The 19174-nt window shown below is 39.8% G+C and overlaps 1 protein-coding gene across 1 annotated transcript in view; it reads right to left on the bottom strand.

The window, feature by feature from the left end:
* CA8 (carbonic anhydrase 8) overlaps positions 1-16184 on the bottom strand; it is a 49066-nt gene extending 32882 nt beyond the window's left edge. Inside the window, exons 1-3 of the mRNA XM_039703051.1 lie at positions 16002-16184; positions 15571-15762; positions 11753-11877 (exon numbers count right to left, since the gene is read on the bottom strand). Of these exons, the coding sequence (XP_039558985.1) occupies positions 11753-11877; positions 15571-15762; positions 16002-16080 (396 nt within the window). The 5' untranslated portion in view covers positions 16081-16184. The remainder of the gene's footprint in view (positions 1-11752; positions 11878-15570; positions 15763-16001) is intronic.
* Positions 16185-19174: the final 2990 nt, after the last annotated feature.

The following is a 19174-nucleotide window of genomic DNA, read 5'->3' as shown; positions in this document are numbered from 1 at the left end:
TGAAACACTCTTTTGATTCCATAAACAGGGTCTCAGGGATAAATCTATATCTCTAAGGCAAATTAAAGCAGCTTTAGAATTCCTCTGCTAAAGATTGTAGAGATATCAAAGGTTGTCCTGGACTCACTCAAGTTTGCCAGGGATCAGTACATTCCAGTTTCATCCACATGCCATAAAAATGGAGTAGGGCAAACTCAGCTACCTAACTGTGGCCAGCAGGAAGGCTTTTTTCTGGATTGAGAGGGATGAAATGAAGCTCAGGATTTTGGCTAGTAATAGTGGAAGGCGACACAGTCTACTTGTACAATAATGATGTGTAATTTCAACAGCACAAATATTGCGTAAGCGACATCTCAGGAGAACAAAATATGGAAAAATTTGTCTTGCTATTTTACATGTGCACAAGAATTTATGAGTTGATACTTGACTTGGCACTGAATTGTTTCAGGAAGCAATTGACTAAGCTGTTGGCAGTGACCATAACATACAGTAATTAAGTTCCAAATCCTCACAAGGGGACCAAACCAAGGATATGACCAGGGCACACAGCTTTCAGAAAAGTGATTAAAAAACCAGAAAGTTAGTTATTAACAGCCTGAAGGAGAGGTTTAAGAAAATAAAGTTAATGGAATTGATGGACTGTTTGAAAATATCTTAAGAGAGGCAGAAGTACATGTACATACTTCATGCCACAAAACAAAGAAACAAATACCCATAAAGTCTTCATGGTTAAACATTATAGTATGGTCAACGTAAACAGGCTTCCTTTGAAAATGCAAATAGAAGCAAATTACTAAATCATAAACGCTGGGTAAAATGAAGAGCATGAGAATGTCATTAGGTTATAAATTTGTGCACTTGGTTTATTCTTCCATATTTAAATTTTTCTAGGCTTCTATAGTGGATAGGTGCCAAAATTCCACTAAATTTTAGTATAATTTAAATGCTCCTTAAAATTACATACATAGATCATTGTAATGAAAAAATTACATAAAGGAAACTCCTTGCTTATCTTTGAAAGCAGCACTAAGTTCACAACTAAGAGCCATAACTGAAGCAGTTCCAATGAACACAGATGACAATACTGTTAGCATTAAAAATCTCCTGATTAATATAATGTAGAAGAGAAAGCACAGTTTCTGCTCAACTTCTGCTTGTTATAATTTACTGAAAGTGTTAAAGATCAAGCAGATCTAGTCTGCACATTAATCGTCAGGCTCCAAGTATGTTCAGAACAAGATGACATTCTCTGAACAAAGAAGTCTGTAATCTAAGATCAGAGAAATTAGGTGCACATAAATCAAGATGGAGCAGAGCTCAAGGTATCCTGGAGATACTGTTCCAAGAACTTCACAATCACAGAGTGAGATACTACATGTTTCAGGTCAAAAGCTAAATTCATAGCTAAAACATGCTGAACATAGGCTTGACTGGGACACCACAGCAGTCCAGAACCTTTGCTGACTTCTCCATGAACATCTTTGAAAGAAGAACAGCTGTAAAAAAAGTTATTTTTGTTGAATCATAAAAGCAAGGACTGCAAGGACACTTTCAAAACCTATTCTCTTTCCAAACAAGTCAGTCTAGTGAAAGCAGAAGTAGTCTAAGCAATTGTGTGGCATGCTTTCAGATGTGCCACAAAAAAGGTAACAAATGGTGGGACAATTGAATTATTTGCAGCATCTCAGGAAACACTATCGTAGTTTCTTTTGGCAAACTCAAAAGAAGTATCTACATAACAGAGTATAAAAACATTGTAACATCTAATATTAAACAGGAATCTCTGCTCCCTTTGAAAAGTCTAACCACATGCAGCATCCTCATTTCATTTTACACAAAGAACTATTGGTTCATTTAAAAAATGAAATTAACAGCAGGAAGTACTGATGTACATGGAAAAACTCAAAACACGACAGCTACAAAGAGTAAGCTAAAAAGAAAAGCAATGGGAAACATAAAAATCCAACCAGCACTCTTCTTTCTGTTCTGGGAAAAGAAGCCAGAAGGTCTAAAAGAGTGGGAAAAAAGAAAAAAAAAAGGAATCTTCATGGTTAATGCAACTGCAACATAGATGTTTTTACCTATGTCCTTGTTTGCCCACAGAAGCTACTGATATGTAACATTAGTGTGCCTGTTTCTTAGGAAAATCACTGGCAAAAACATCATAGGGTAAACTGAGGATACATAATTTGTCATCTGTATGTATTTTTTTTCTTCATGTTTGAAATCACAAGCACAGCTTATGTGTACTGGCACTCACAAGAGATTAAAAGAAAACAGGAATTAATCAAAATTAACTTTTTTTAAACTGTAATGTAAGTATACAGGCTAAGAAGAGGACTGAAAAATGCATGAATGGACTGAAAATGTCCCTGTCTCCATGCTGCCAACTTTCAATATCAACCTAATGGCAAGAAACTAAACAGCCACACAGTTATTACTGTCAGATTCATAGGTCAGACTCTTCTTTGTGCCAAGTTTCTGCTCAGTGTGCAAAGCAAGGAGCACCACAGAGCAGCTTATTGTTCCCTACCATGTTTGGCTTCAGCAAACATGCAGGCTGAAGTGCCCTGGCTCTGCCTTTACCTATGCTAACAGAAACAAATATACTTTCAAGCCTTTCTTTTTCTTTCCTTTGAAATATGAAAGCCAGGAAGGAAAAAGCAAAGGTTTTACTGCAAGATTCTCCAGCCTACCTTCAATCTGGGTTCTTACCAGCCTGAGAGGGTGCATGTGCATGCCTGCATGTGCTTTCATAGGTCCACAGTTAGACAGGGTGAAGCTGGAAAAGACTGGACCCTGATGGATAGTTGATTATATTACAGACTAGCAATATCATCAAGAAGACAGAAAACACAAAGAGCTATAGGTCAAGCATTTAATTCTGCAAGTGTTATTTATATGACAAAGCATTTAATAAAAGCATGTTCAGATCCAAAGTGTTGCCTGCAATCTATTGTCTTGGATTTAAAACCAGGCTGTTCATGTGTAGGAGGTTTTTAATCACCAATTTAATTCTCAGTGGTAGATTCTCTCATTATGGGAGAAGAGAAAGCACTCCTTCCCTGTTAATTTGCCATGTTTTGTTAATAACTGATTTGTATCCCACAGTTCTCTGTGTTTCAAAGGTAATGGTCTGTCTTAAGATATGAGAATCTGCAGCTGCATATTATCTTCTTAAGTCATAGTCTTGACTGTTATCCAGGGAGCAGTTGTTCTTCCATAATACACTCCTCTAGGAAACTCAGGCAGGTTTTTGTTTTCCTGTAATGTTGGCTAAGCTTCCTTTGAAATAATAAACTTTGTTATGCTTCTCCAACAGTTTTCTCCTGAATTTCAAGTTTTCAGATTGTGTAATAGCATGCTATATTTTTTTCTTTCAAAGCTCTATAAACTCCACAAATTTTGCTAAACTTTAGCTGTTTCCCAGTTCTGTTCATTATGAGGCTTAATGCTGGGACAGCAAAAGGTCAGAAATGACCAGTACCTCATTGAAAACAGTGTGGCATCAGGTAGCCCTTTTGTTAAATTACTGAAACAGGATTTACAACCTAAGTTAGGTACTCCAACACTACAGTGTCTGAACCCTCACTAGAATTCAAGCATCTAGGAATCATGAGTCAGTTCTCCCCCACTTTTACAAAAGGCATCTGGTTTGACCATGGCCAAACAATTTAATCCCTTTGAACTTGTTTCCTACCAGTTCCTTGACAATAGCAATAGAGAACTCATCTCCCCTACACTGATGTTTTAAGGATTATATTATTTGTGCTCGTGATGCACTCAGGCACAAAAGCAAATATTTCTGGAAGCCTCCTAAGGTTTTCAGATCTTAGGTGATCTACACGTTTCAGCCCTCTTGAGGACCACGAGTGCACCATTAGCACAAATAACATGAAATTTTGGGCTAGCATCAAAAAGCTATTATTTCTGGTTTTTAAAGTATTTAATTATGCATTGGGGCCAGTCTTGGAACTGGTACTGACTCAAGCATGCAGTATGGAAAACAACAAACTAAGGAATCTCCTTTCCCCTTCTTCAACAAGTGATAAGTTTTAGATAGCAAAACAGTTAGACCTAGTGGTTAGGGCAAAGTGCCAAGGAAAACCTAATAGGAAAACCAAGGCAGCAGGAAACTGAAGCAAAATACATGCAGAGTGCCAGCAAGGATCATGGCAGAAATTAGAAAATTATGTACAACTGAAGCAAATCACAGCAAGGGCACACAGCCAAAAAAAAAATGGCAAAGACCTGAGCAGCAATTTTGTTGAGCTCCAAACTAAGTTTAAATCCTCTTCAGAAGTCCCATCTGCTCAGAGACTACAGAATGTCTTCTCCCACAGCAGATATATAAGTAGCCATTCTGTTAGAGTTGGGGAATAGAGTTTTCTGTAAGGGTTGTCTGACAGCAACCTCGCTATCCATGAATCCAAGCACTGTCAGCAAGACAGCTGTGTAAGAAAGTCGCGTTAAGGAGAAGGAAAAGCTGTAAATCTGCTCAAGGAACGGAAAAGAATTCCATATTTTTAAAAAGTGTCAGAGGCTGTACTGTTGCTACCACAGATGGTATGCTAAGAGCTCTTCTGGCCAAGGTTACACGCCTGCCTCCACAAGGACACAGTGCCACCAAACAGGCTGCAACTGAGCAGCTTACCTTAGCCCAGCAGGGCTGCAAGAAAATTGATGTGGGCAAAGACTGCCTGTGGCTTCTGGTAGAACTAAACTGAGACTAATAGACTAACAGACTGAGATTAGGTGGAACAGGGAGCCCAGAGAAGGGCTTCTCTCTTCAGTTGCTCCTCATTTTCTTCTCATTCTCTTTTCCTTCACCCAGCTTTTCTCCTCTTGCAATTTTTTTCCTGCTAGTTTGTCCTGTTCTGCTCAGTCATTTTTAGTTTGAGCTATTTATTTCTTCAATGAATACTGAAATTCTCCATCCTGGTAGAAGCTGCTAATCATAGATGATTGCAACCACGACCTCAAAAGTGGTTTTGGTGCATATAGAGCTTCTCCACACAAAACTCAAATTACTCTTAAAAAACAGACAAAAAGATAAAGAGGCTTCAGTAAACACTATTAACACCACTCCTCTTTGACCTGGTGCCTGGCAGCTCACATATCTTCCACAATTCAATAAATATATTGTAGATTTTGCACTGAAGGGTAGCACATTTGCTACCTCTAAAGGTGTGTGCCTTTTTCCACAGGGCTTAATTTTTTTTTTAGGTGTTAGACAAGATAAAAGCACTTTTGAGTAAGTGCATCAGCCCATTTTTGTACCTGCTTTCAGGAATTCACATTAGAAAGCACACAGATGCATTCCTGAAAAATTAAAACTATATGTGAGTGAGCAAAGCAAGGGCCAGTGAAGCCCATAGTGGCAAATTACCCAAAACCAAAGTGTACTCCAGAGACTGCATGTGCCTTCTTAGGTCACACTAACCCACAACAACAATAAAACCATAACACTGAAAGAACTTAAAGCACTAGCAATCTCAGGAGTCATAAGCTGATCATGTGTGCTTTTACAATGATGGTAATTTTTTTAATCTTGTTGCTGGTTTCATGTTTCCCTATACATTGGGAGGAGACAAGGATCTTACAGCTTTGTCCCACCACAAAAACTATAAAGAGAAGTCACATCAATTAGGGGATTGCAGAATGTATGCTACATAGAAAATTGCAGAAAAATACTTAAAACATCTGCACATTTGGGACTAGGATCCTACATAACACAATTCACTGACAGTCCTGGAATTTGTGCTCAGCCCACAGCCCACAGAGTGCTGTGTAAATCTAAGTATTACTGTTACTTTCTTAAATGGTGTCTACACAACATGTAAAAATTGCTTTTGTAGAAATCACTGAGATTTAGAAAACAAAACTGAAAACATCTGTTTAAATATTGGCACAATTTTCCTGTATATTTCCAAAATTCTGTCCTCAAAAATTAGATGCAGTCCAATGAAAATATCTACTTTAAACAATTACTAGTCTTATTCATAACCTGAAAAGGATATTAGCTATTGCATCATTTCCTTATAAGGTACACTGTGTTTAATCACAGCTAAGAGTGTTCACCTGCAATGATTCCAAAATTTAGAAGATTGTCCAAGACTATTAGTAACAAGTTAATATTCCACCAGAAAACTTGGACAGTGTCTGAGAAGAGTTCCAGACCTCAGCATGATGCTACATAAACTCTTCTGGAATCTGTTCTTTTTGCCTCCTGCTAAATTCACAGATATCTTTCGTTCAAAGGTCTTATGCTGCAAATATGAGTGGAATTAATTTTTTTTCACAATCAGGCAAGCAATGCAAGCAACTAAGGCAACAGGATTTACTCCTTGGTTTATCTTTTAGAGTATATTATTTGGATCATAGATCTAATAAAGAAACTACTGTCATCATGGTTTGAATTCTGCTTGCCATTCACACCCACCCAGTCCTTCTGCAGCTTGTCAGTCTCTGAATAAAGAGGGAAAGACACGCTGGCAAGCACGCTGTTTCCCAGGCCTTCTATTACAATTAAAAATACTCTGGTTTATTTTTTAGTTCAGATAAGGTAATAGGAAAATTATTAAAAGAGACAGCAAGGTCAAATAGCCTTGGCAAAGACTATTAAAAGTTGGCAAAAGATAAATTTCTGTGTTGAAAGCATAATACTTTCTCTCCAGAAATGCCAGAAAGGGGATGCACTGTGTGCAGATAAGTGATTTCAGAGCCAGGCACAGAGAAAACCCCAGGCTGAAGACTGTAAAGGCTTTAGTAGGTAAGAGTAATGTTAAAAGCATCACCTGAAGCCCTAAAGTTTTAACTGTGTTAGATGAGTACTTCAGGCACCATTTCTTGTTAACAAAGGAAAACATCATGGTTTAAATCAAATCGAGGGTAGGATATGTATTTTGCACTGTCACCTTCATTGCAGCAGATATTTCAGTTACTCTGAATGAGTCTACAGAATTAATTCGTTTGCATTTTGTTATCCAACAGAAAGGAATAGTTTTTATTCCTGTGCAGAACTGATTTTGGTCCTTGCAGCAACTGTATTTTCTTCTGTACTACTCAGAAGAAAAAATGTAGGGCGGACAATAATAGTTTTTAATCTTCCTGCACATCTTGGAAACATTTTTAAATTATTTTCTGCCAACCCACTTCTGCTGAGAGCTTTCACATGGTTCACAGCTAATGTAATCCTACATTTTAAAGAGGATGGATTACAGAGAATTATCCTCCTAGTTATATAGCAAGTGGTGAAAGGAACCTTTTTATTTTACCTGATAGAGTTTTATTTCAGAGCGAGAGCCTGGAAACAACTGTGCCTTTATGGTCAGTTTGTGCCTTTGGTCACACCACTATTTGACTAACTAAGAGGAAGAGACAACCTTAAACCCCCCTTATATTTTTCTGTTTCCCTTTATTTCAGAAGTAGTGAAAACATTTTTTTTTCCCATAAACCTGCATTGATGTTATATGATTTACTTTCTCCTGCTGGATTTCATTTCTTTTTTGATATAAGTTCCTTCAGCCTGGCACTATAATATGCTATGTTTATACAGAGATCAGGTGCAATGGGAACTCGTTTTTAGCTGCTCCCATTTCACTTAATTAACAAAAATAAATATCAGCAATTTGCAATTCCTGTCCTCTTCTATCTCCCTGTCATACATCAGAGGTAAGGGAAAGTTAAATGAAGAAAGTTAGTTCCTCATTTGCTTTTCCTCCTTCTCCAACCCATACTCTGGGCATCAAGGAGAGGAATAAAGATACCAAAGAGTTCCTCTCTTTCCTACACCTAAATCAGCTTCAGGTAAATCACATGTGTAAATGTGGATTTCACTGCTTCGTGGCAATTTGTACTGTAAGGCACAGATATTTGGTACCCTGTTCCATTTGCTGGCATGAAACAGTCTCTCAATGCTAAGACCATTACTAAACATTAGCAAATGTCACGGCCAACACATCTTTAGCCAAAAAAGCAAAGTAGTACTCTTTTACATGAAGTAAAAGTAGTTGGCAAGATAGATTTCTACAGAAAGTTGCACAAATGTTTTCTTCCGATTCCTGCCTAAAGGGCAACAGTGGTCTTCATGCTCTTTTTCCATGAAAAAAAGGGAGGAGTATTGGTACGTGCAGGCCCCTGCTTTTCCTTGGTTTAAGAGGTGTTACCATTTTTACTTTTGACAAATATTTTTGCTTTGTGCTGCTTTCCTGACTTATTGCAAACACAGATTTTTCAGTGAAAATGAAAATACTGGCATATCACTGTCTACATTCTGGTTTCTTCAGTCAAGGAAGGTGGAAAACACATCTTTGCTGAACCTCATGTAAGAATAAAAAAAACCCAAAGAACTCAGCCTCCAAGCCACAGGAACAACATTTTTGGACAATATGTATTAGCTCAAGAAGTTGTTCCAGAGGTTACACAAGCTTTGTAATCTACCCAACTACACCATGAAACTATATATCCTAACCACATGCAAAGGCCCTGGCTGTGTAGTAAGAAGTAATGGATTTTTGCACTAAGAAACATGGGATATTGCCCAACTAATACAGGATATTGCCTAACTTCTTTAATAGAAATTATGGTACCAAAGATGAAGAGACTAAGGAAGTAATTGAAGATTGGCCTTCCAAATTTTGAAAAATTACACTCTTTTTCAAAATCTTTTACAAAGGTCATTACATGATAATCTGAAGCTGTTTCACAACTATTTTGTCCAGTGTAATAAAATAAAGCTATACAGTCTTCAGCCCTAAAAAAAACCAGACTGCTGCTCTAGCCAATAATTAGTCTCAGATAGTCATCTCAGATCTCATCAAACTAAAAGCTGATTTTTGTAGAACTGCTCAGTTCAGGTTTTAAAATAGAGTAGTAGAGAGTGTAATCTAGGCCAACCTGTTGTGTTGTTAATGTACCCACTTAAATCAAGCGCTTCCACTTTCATATTACCAATTATCTCCTCGTTTTCCTCTTACAAAGAGAAGAGAATCCCTATCATTTGCCATGGAAATAATTTCTAGTTCCTTAGGAAGATGACCTACTAGATTTGTTACACTTGAAAAAGATCCAAACTTATGCACTTGGCGTGCAACATATTCCTAGGCATGCACTGATGCACAAACAACTGCCAGCTTATTTTGTGCAGCAGACTGCTTGGATGTAGCCAAAATAGGCATCAATTGCTGTTTGTGCTGAGTAACCAACAAACTCAGTTCAGCTGATAAGAACATGGGACTTATAACACCAAGATTGTGGGATCAATCCCCATACGGGCCATTTACTAAAGAGTTGGACTGGATGATCCATGTGGGCCCCTTTCAAGACAGGATATTCTATGAAACCCAGTAGAAATCAAGGCAAATATACATTCAGAATTTGATGATTTCCAACAACTGTATAAGCCAATGCCAATGTCAAAAGCTAAGAAAACAAGATTTCCTGGTCCATTGATCAAAGCCATTGTTATAAAAAAAAAAAAAAAAGAAGACAAGGCTATGCCTGGAATGCAAATAGCAAATCTTCCATTCTGAAGTGTGCTACCTAAACCTTATAGTGGCCACAAGCACCCGTTTTATTATTTATTGCTCAAGTATAATATTTGACTTGGACAATTTGAGAGGGAATTAATATAACAGCTCTTTGTGCATATAGCAGAAGGAAATGCAGTTCATCTGTCAAAAAAACTGCTCTGCACTTTCTTGGAACTTGGGGCAGAAGGTGATTAACTGGCCATTTTCTGCCATAAGAACTTATCTGTTCACTAAATGAAACATTCATATTGTACTTAAAGTATATTATAGGTAAGATTTGCTTCTGCTAGAGAATTTTTGAATCAGTAATTATTTCTTGGAAGTTAGAGTTTAGTTGAAAGGTGCTTAGATGCAAGAAACAGAAAAACACTGGCTTGCTCACCTCCAGGTGATGTTCTTCAACTGTGCCAGAATTCTGTTTGTGCAGCTGCTGCATTGCTTTTAAAGTAGGTGAAGAATGAAATCCTTTCATGACTTATTAAGTTTGTTGTTTTGTATCTTAGGGTCAAGCATATTTTTCTCTGGACTGATCTGCAGTAGATAATTCTAGGTCTTCTGCAGATCATCAATATACTGTTCCCAAATACCACCAAGACTCTTTGCAAGTGATCTTTAATAAACAAAGAGACAGGAAACCCTGATAGATTCCCAAGTACAGTTCTCAGCATAGTTCATATGCATATTTCTCAATCGCCACACACTCAACCAGCCTTGAAGAAAAGCACTAAGCAGAGCTATTTTATAATGAATTGGCTACTTCCTGCCTCAAGGGAACACTGCAATATCCTGAAGGTCTTACAGCCCATATAAATCATATTGTATATATTATGCCAGGTAATCAGGATGCAGAAGTCATTGCCTTGTTTTCCCTTTGGTTGATGAGTCTTACCCAAAGCAATTCTGCATTTCCAAGACCTGCCTGGAATCATCCTGCAGAGGGGAGCTACACATAGATGTGGTACTTAGGGACATGGTTTAGGGGAGGACTTTGGCAGTATTAGGTTTGTGATTGGACTTGTTGATCATAAAGGCCTTCTCCAACATAAATGATTCTGTGATCTGACTCAATTCAACCTGAAAACTTCAAATTTTTAAGTTTATATATGGGAGGTTGTGATAGACCAGTGTAAAGTAGCAAATAGCAGAGACCAAAATCTGACCCACAACTCTTAAAGAAAGTATTTGAACAACCCTAAAAACTAGATGGATGATGTAAGTCTACAAGATTTTTACACTTATTTCTGCAGTAGTTGCTTTAACATTCTTTAATATTTGCATATTCTTTCCCGTAAGACAGTTCTATTCCAATAGTTATGAACACTACAATAATAAATTTCCTAGCACTGAGAACAGTGAATAAAAGAAACAGTTTCAGACTCATGAGGAACTATGATAGATAAATAGGGCAAAAATAAATTAAAGAACTCAAAAAAATCTTGAGTTTCTTTAAAACAAATAGTGCGCAACAAGTGAAATAAAAGATGCAAAGCTGAAGACACCAAACATCAGGGCTGGTATATTTTAAAAATAGTCTTGCAGCCCAGGGCCTAAGGAATACTCCAAGCCATTCCTTGACAGCTGTAAGCAATGGGACAGTGGGAAGTGAAGACAAACCACTGCTGGAGGGCAGGAGAAATAGGACCAAGCATTTTGTGTTGCCTATGACATGAACCCCATGAGGAACTGAATTTTTTAAGACTGCATTATCACTTTGCTTTTATTTCAAAATTGTGTACTTCTTTCAGATCTTGGAGAACATACAGAGGACTATCACATAATCTTTAATTTTCAAGTATGTAAAGCTGTTTCATGAACAAATTTCTCTACACTTACTCCAAACTGACCTACATTGTTATTACTCACCATGGAAATATTTCCAGTGGCTAGTTCTCCACATCTATAGCTATTAGTCAAGGTGACATAGGAAGTGTTGAAATGGCAGATCTTGTTAGAACACTAATAAGAAAGAAGTTAATAATTCTGCAAGTTAACTTTACGACCAATTAATCATACAGTGTGATGAGTGCTGGAGGCATTCTATTCCAGATGCATATCCTAATTTACCTGCACTAAAGCACACCCCAGGAAGATAGCTTTGTGGTTGAAATATAAAGCATGCAGAGCTAAAAGGAAGTCGCTTTTGAACTACCAAGAATGCAGGCTATGAAATAAAATCTTTTCCATTTCACGGGTGTTATACAATGCAGAGCACTCTTACCTCCATGGGAAAGGCCTTAAAATTAACTGTGTGTTCAGAACCACGCTGGTTTTCTCTCCCCCAGTGAAATCGAACGTCGTGTAGCTCAAACTCGTGTCCCCGAGGTAATGGCCCCCCTATTAACACTGGGGAAGAAGATAAGCGGTAAAGAACTTGACTTTCAAAGCAGACAAGCCACTGAATACATTCTCCAAATACAGCAAGGAGTCTGTGGTAATCTTCTATATTCTTAGTGGTACCAGAGAAGAGAAGAGTTAAGTTGACAGTCTTGTCACCTTTACTTCTGAAGAACCTTGCAGGTATAGAGCATGAATTGAGGCAGTTATGAAAAACAGTAAAACTGCTGTCATATTGAACTCTTTGTTTTATGATGCAGAACACCAAATAAAAGCATTGTACCTTTACCAGTCAGAAGAGGGAATGTTTATCTGTCGTAACAAGACATTAACTGTGTGCTCTAAACAGATGGTAGGGCTTCTGAATTGAACTGGGAAGTAACCTCCAAGTTGTCCAAATGTTTGATTTTCATCACCTATATTTACTGTGGGTCACAGAAATGGATAGAAAACTTTTGATAGCAAATATTTTGCTGGGTAAAGGTGTTCAGTCATATACCACCTGTCAGGCTTCTGAGATGCTGAATGCCTCCCCACCAAAATATAATCTACACACTGGAGCAAAACCAGCATACCTCATTTACTTAAAAACAGCTTCTAGGCAGCCATGGGTTTTCCTTACTTCAGTTTTTTAAACATCTGGAATTTCTTAAAAGCATCTGTCCACAATCCAACACGTGTACAAAAAAATGTACATAGCTGCTCAGTACTTTTGCATTAATAGAAACTTCCACCAGAAGCAGTAAAAGCAAGCAATTGTGAGGCCAAATCTGCTATGGAATTAATCAATGGAAACATTTCACCCAGGGATTTCCGAATCTGCTTTAGATCAAATATTACATCACAAGCTGAACGTAACTTCCCACTAAAATCATTGAATATTGGCTTCTAGGCAGGGCTGAGTTTTATTTAAGGGCATTCACAGTCTTCCCAGAACCCATTAAATTCTAGCTTACATTTCATAGAGTTGGAATTAATCTTTTACAATCTCTGATAATTGATAAGGATTATTTAACTGCATGAAAATAGCCTAAGGGAATTAGTTCCATAATATATAGCTATTTTGACACACAAGCTATACCACCTGAACTTGGAGCACAAGAGGTGGTGTAATAGTAAAACATAAGTTAGCAATTGAATCATATTACAATTGCACAAACACAAAACCAAAGGTATGAAACTGTAAAAAAAAATAAAAGAAAACAGATCAATTATGGTTTTCATAAGTAATTACATTGGAGGAAAAAAGTCAAATATTCCAGTTAATCCTCTTTTAATAATTCTTCACAACTTATCTAACAGCCATTAGAGTTTTTAAAATTATATGTCCTAAATATGGTTATAGATTCAGATTTGCTTATTAACTTTGTTTTATCTATATTCTGTCTATACCTATATCCCCTAGAGGGAAAATCTACAAATCCAGTGAACACTCAAGGAAACAACCAATTGAATTATTTAAGAAATCTGGACAAACAAAAAGAATAATGATACTCAAGTAGTGCTCAATTAGGACAACAACCACAGCAATAATAATAATAATAATCTAAATTAGGATAATTGAGCCTTTTCTCTGTTTTGAAACATTGTTCTGAGAAAAACTGTAACTAGAACAATTGTTCTCTATACGATGTAGTTTTGGATCTCCAGGAGGTTCAAAGAGTTTATTTCCAGGGCTTCAGTTAGGAGACTGATCCCATGATAAAACTATTTCATAGTTGGTTATGGTTCTTCCACCTAATGCACCACATGTATCCCACTATCAAAATGAAAGCAGCTGTGAAAATGTTTCCAATTAAATAATGAGAAGGATTTGGGAGTTTCATATGGACTGCGTGTCTTGAATTAAATGATAAGCACATTCACCAGTAATAACAAATTTGCTTTTAATATGTATCTTAGTCAGTTTACTTTTTTCCATAAATGTTTCTTTGACTGCTAACATTACAGTAGATGAGGATCTCTTGCACATTAATTGGGCCAAGTTTCAAAAGCATCCAGTGCTCAATAGTTCCCAACAAAATAATCCAGCTAAATGGATTTGTCATCAGAGATCTCCTGTGAGGAAAAGAAACTGCAGGAGTTTCTGAAATCCCTGAAAAATGGCCAGAATACTAGGCCAGGTTCAATCACAACTTATTAACTCTTTTGTCCTCTTGGTAGGTCTAATAAATGTTGTCCTCTCCCTCCCAAATTATTACTAGTTTACAAAGGGAAAATGGCAAATTACGTAACATTAAATTTAAGAAAAAGCTGAAACTAAACCAAGAGTTCCTAAATCATAATTCCATACTCCAGTCATAAACTTGTTTTCTATTTTACATTTTCTTATAATTCAAGACTCATTTGTCCGGCATCACATTGCATTCAAGTATAAAAGAAGTCTTTCATTTTTTCTCTCTTAATGGTTTTGCAAAGGCATTTAGGTGTGTTGGTCCCATTTTATTAATCACTACTAAGTTAGAAACTGCCCTTGGGAAAGGTAGCATGGAAGGAGTTGCATTTTGTCATACAAATGATGAGGACACTTGTCACTCTCATTTCCTCCACAGGAGAATTCAAGTATTCCTGATCCTGCAGGGAGAGCCTTATCCCTTGGGAAAAGAGCTCTGCTTCTGAAGAAGGCAGTAAAACTGACTGGAAGAACAACATTTTTATTGCAAATCTGCAAAATTCCATGGAAAGAAACATTCCGTGTTGCAAAAACACATGGAAATTATCATAGAAAGGAAATTATAAAGGAAAGCATCATTATTAAGATAACAAATCCTTCGTTTTTAAAAAACTGTGTAAAACTGAACTGACTCCCTCACTTAGCACAGCTGTAGTTCCCAGTACTACTGAGTTCTCAGAAGGAAACAGAAGTTGGAATATCTCATGGTTTGACAATGTCCAGCTGTTTAAATGCCCCCAAAGGGCTGTTACTAGCTAAGACTGGTTGGAATAACATGGAGGCTCTTCCAAACACACAGTAAGAACTAAGTGCTGGAAAGCAAAACAGAGGTTTTTTTCCTTCCTACTTTCTTGCCTCCCTCATACAGAACAGTTTACCCAGATGAAGGGTCTGGATAAGATACTGCAACTTCACTTACATTGGAATTGTTTCTTTTATTATTTTCTTCTAAATCAAATTTGATGAGTGACACCAAAAAATGTCGTCCTTTAAGAAATGAGGACTGCCTTCTGCTTGGTCCTCATCAATATTGTGAGCGTGTATATAACTGGTTTATCTATCTTAAGCTGTCCAATTCTGTAGGTAGTATTCAGAACCCACTCAAGTTAATGGGAAAAAGCACTTTTAACTTACATGGTCTTTGAACCATGAACAAATCCTTCCAACTGTACAGAACAGTTTGGCACTACACTGTCTTAGCAATAGTCTGTACTGCTTCTGAGTGCAGACAGCTATTAATGCCAGTGAATTGGATACCACCACCACAAGAAGAAATTCTGGATATGTATTGAAGCAATCCCACTGACCATCCAATTTGGCATCGAAATCTGCAACTCCCATTGCAACACTTGCTCGTCTTCCTACCAAAGTCAACAGCAACACTCTCACCGGGCATAGTCCATGCGGAATGGGCACAGCTGCTCTCAGCTGAGAAAGGCTGCTTCTGCTACCCTCCGGGACATGAGCACAGTGAGTCTTCAGACAACACAAGCTTTAGCCGGGAAAATCAAAGCCATGTTTCAGCATACCTGATTTTGACTTCAGGGCAATCTGAATCGAATGCCCATCGTTGATCACTTCGCAGTCACGACACACCACGTAGTTCGGTGACAAACGCACTTCCAGCAGCGAGGGGTCATATTTGGCTTCTCTCGAGTTCAAGTTGATGGGCGACTGGTACTCCCCGTTAGCATCGGGGAAAATCAGCCCCCACTCCACTCCTGAGGCACAAGGGAAAAGCGGTGAGGGGGGACCCGGGTGAGACAGACCCTGCCCGGGCCGGGGAGGGGGCTGCTCGGCCGGACCCCGCGCTGCCCTCCCGCCGGCGGGATGCAGCTGCTGCGGGACGGCGCTCCCCCGGAACCCCGCTGCGTTCCGCCACTGAAATCCCCACACCGCCTCCTCCTCCCCCGGCAGCGGACAAAGTTTCTCCCCGGCGGAGTCGCCGCCCGCTCCTCACCTTCCTCGTAGCCCCACTCCGGAGCCTCCTCCCGGCGCGGCAGGGGCTCGGCGCCCTCGATCAGGCTGCTGTCAGCCATGGGCGGGCGGCCCGGGAGCCGGGCGGGCTGTGCGGAGTGCGAGCAGCGCGGGGCTGGCGGCGCTCGGCTCCGCGCCCGGACCTCCCCCGCCCTCCGCCCTCCGCCCCCGCCCGCGGCTGGCGGCGAGCGCCGGGGCCGGGCAGGGCCGGGGCGGCCGCCGGCAGCCGCTCGCTGTCCCCGAGCGAGAGGTGAGGCGGCAGCGGGCGGGACGCTGCTCCTGAGCCTCCCCGCGTCTTCCTCGCCGTCCTCCGCAGGCTGCTTCCCCGGCCCGCGTGGGTGCGTGTCTCCACAGCTCCCGCTGCCCCTCCAGCGGGGCACAGGCGCTCTGTGCACACGGGGACACCCAGGGAGAGCGGCTTTAACAAGGCGAAGGGCAAAGCCCGGCCGCTGGGGAGGAACAATCCAGGCGCCGGGACAAGTGGGGGACTCCCTGACTGGAATGCAGTTTGGCAGTGGGTGGATGGCTCCCACCCACTGAGGGTCCTAGCGGGCATCAGGTCAGACATGAGCCAGCAGTGTGCCCTTGCCGCAAAGAAGGTGAACGACACCTTGGGCTGCATTGGGCAAAGCAGTTCCGACAAGTCGAGGGAGGTGATCCTGCCCCTCTGCTCAGCACAGCTGAGAACACACATGGATGGGGTGCTGGGTTCAGATCTGAGCTGCTCCAGTACAGAGAGACATGAGCATACTGGAGAGAGTCCAACAAATGGTCATGACCATGGTTAAGCTGCTGGACCATCTCTCCTATGGGAAAGGCTGAGAGAGTTGTTCAGTTTAAAGGGCAGGCTCACTGGGATCTCAGGGATGTGTTCAAATACCCGAAGGGAAAAGGCAAAGAGGGTGGAGCCAGGCTCTTTTCATTGGGGTCCAGTAACAAGACCAGTGGAGATGGGCACAAACTGAAACATGGGACAGTTTTTTTGGACATCAGGAACAGGTTGCCCCAGGAGGTTGAGGAGTCTCCATCCATGAAGGTATTAATGTGACCACAGTCCTTGTTGTGGGCAGCCCTGCTTAAACAGGTGATTTGGACAAGATGATGTCCAGAAGTTCCTTCCAGCATCAGCCATTCTGTGCCTCTGTGTTTACTCCTCACTACTGAGCACTGTGTCCCTTCTGTGGAGGAACAGAAACCCTCAGTGAGGATAAGGAAGCCACTGAATAAGGAAGGGAGCCCACTTCAGCCCTTTCTGTCCTAAAGGAAGAAATGTGGCATCAATTCCTACTGCAGATTATCCAAAAATGGAAGGTTTGAGGAAATTCTCTCCCAAGATGAAGATGCCTCAGTTCAAGGTTATGAAAGGACTCTTCATTCTCCTTTGAAAACAGCCGTGTATGGAGCTAGAGAATATTCATTCTGTCAGGGGAAAAAAAGGACAGAAGGGACCTCTGTTATAGAGATCTCTTCTAGGCAGTGGCCCAAAAACTTGCATCAGTGACAGGAAGGGAAATGGGAATGTAGTACTGACAGACTGCAATCCCTGACAGCAATCAAAAAACATAACAGAGGCAGTCAAATAGCATTGCCAAAATGTAAGAAGTGCCCTTTGCTTACCATCCTAGTCCACTTAAAGACAGTGACCAGACCTCCCTGAATTCTGGTATCCCATGGTGATAACATCTTTATCCCGTGCTGTTGATCCACAAGGTTTGATCTCAGTGTGGAGATATTTGTGCTTCAGTGATCCCCAACTCAGCAGCAGTACCTGTGATTCCTGTGCAGCACTGACAGGGGAGCAGAAATTATTATCAGTGTGAGTGTGAGATGAAAAATTAAGGACTGAGATGAAGCTTCATTAATGAAGCTCACTTGTTCATGAGCTGCATGCAAGGTGAAAAGAAAACAGGGCAAAAGAAGTAGAGTTTACTGGGTTGGGTTTTTTCAAGAGCAGAGAAGAAACACAGATTTCCTTCTGCAGTATCATACTACCCAAATTACAACATGATGCAGTTTATTGAGGAAAAAACCCAAACAGACATTTTTCATATATTGAGCACCTGACATCAGTACAAAGAGAGGACTAGGAAATTTTTAACATGCATTTTAGTCACTTGAAGTATCATGTTGTATATGCATACCCACCTCCCATAGCCAACTGGCTTTATTAAGTTGTTAGGTTTCATAATCTACTCTTAAAGTACACACCACCTGCTTCTATTAATACAGATTCCTTTGAATCATTGTTCAACCACTTGGGGAAAAAACAAACATTACCCTAAATCGTCATCTGTTCTGGTCCATCTGACTGGAAATTCATTTTCTTCTAAAAAAGGAGGCATATTTTGGAAATGAACCAAAGAGTCCTAGGAGGCTGGGTTCATTGCCTTAGTCCTTCAAATACAGTATTTCATTCATTCATGCTCTCTATTAAGTCCTTTCCTGCAGTAACCTTCCTGTGGGATGTCTGTTCTAGAATTTCATGCTTATGAGGGATAACGTTATCAGACCTGTGAGCTCCTGTCTTGCAATAAATACTTTTCATGGCTTTGCTACAAATTTGTTGCCCTTCCTTTTAACCTTTCAATTCTTTCCATATTCCTCTGCAAAATTAGGCATAGCAGGTAAATCCCTGCCGAGTAATTGACATCTCTTTATTCCCATATGTCTGCTGAGTAGTTTTTGTGCAAATATCCTGTTTCTTCCTTAGTATCCATCAGGCATAGATTAGAGAATGAACAGATTAGATTCCACTGAGGATTCCTGAGACTTCTTTAATGGTGAAAAATGTAAGTAACAAAGAGGTTCACTTCTCCACAAGGAAATGGAGCACGGGACTGAGCCCTCACATTAAACTCCAATGGCAAATGTGAATATTGACCTTACAAAAATGTATAAAGATGGATGTGGATATTGAACGCCGCACAAACCAGCTCATTCGTTTATGGACCCAGCTTCAAATAAAAGGGCTGAAACAATCAGATGGAGAAAGTCGCATGAGCTAAAGTTTCTTCAAGATCAGTGGGATTTGATCTCCTTTAATGACGTAAACAAACGTAAAATCATTTAAGTTTGTGTAGAAGTTCCCAATAGTTGAATTTATAATGAAAATATGTTAAATATATAATTATATTACATATAAATGCCCTCTTATTC

Source organism: Passer montanus, unplaced genomic scaffold (assembly GCF_014805655.1).
Source record: "Passer montanus isolate IOZ18808 unplaced genomic scaffold, ASM1480565v1 scaffold16, whole genome shotgun sequence".
Taxonomy (NCBI): Eukaryota; Metazoa; Chordata; class Aves; order Passeriformes; family Passeridae; genus Passer; species Passer montanus.
This window is presented reverse-complemented; position numbering and strand designations above follow the sequence as displayed.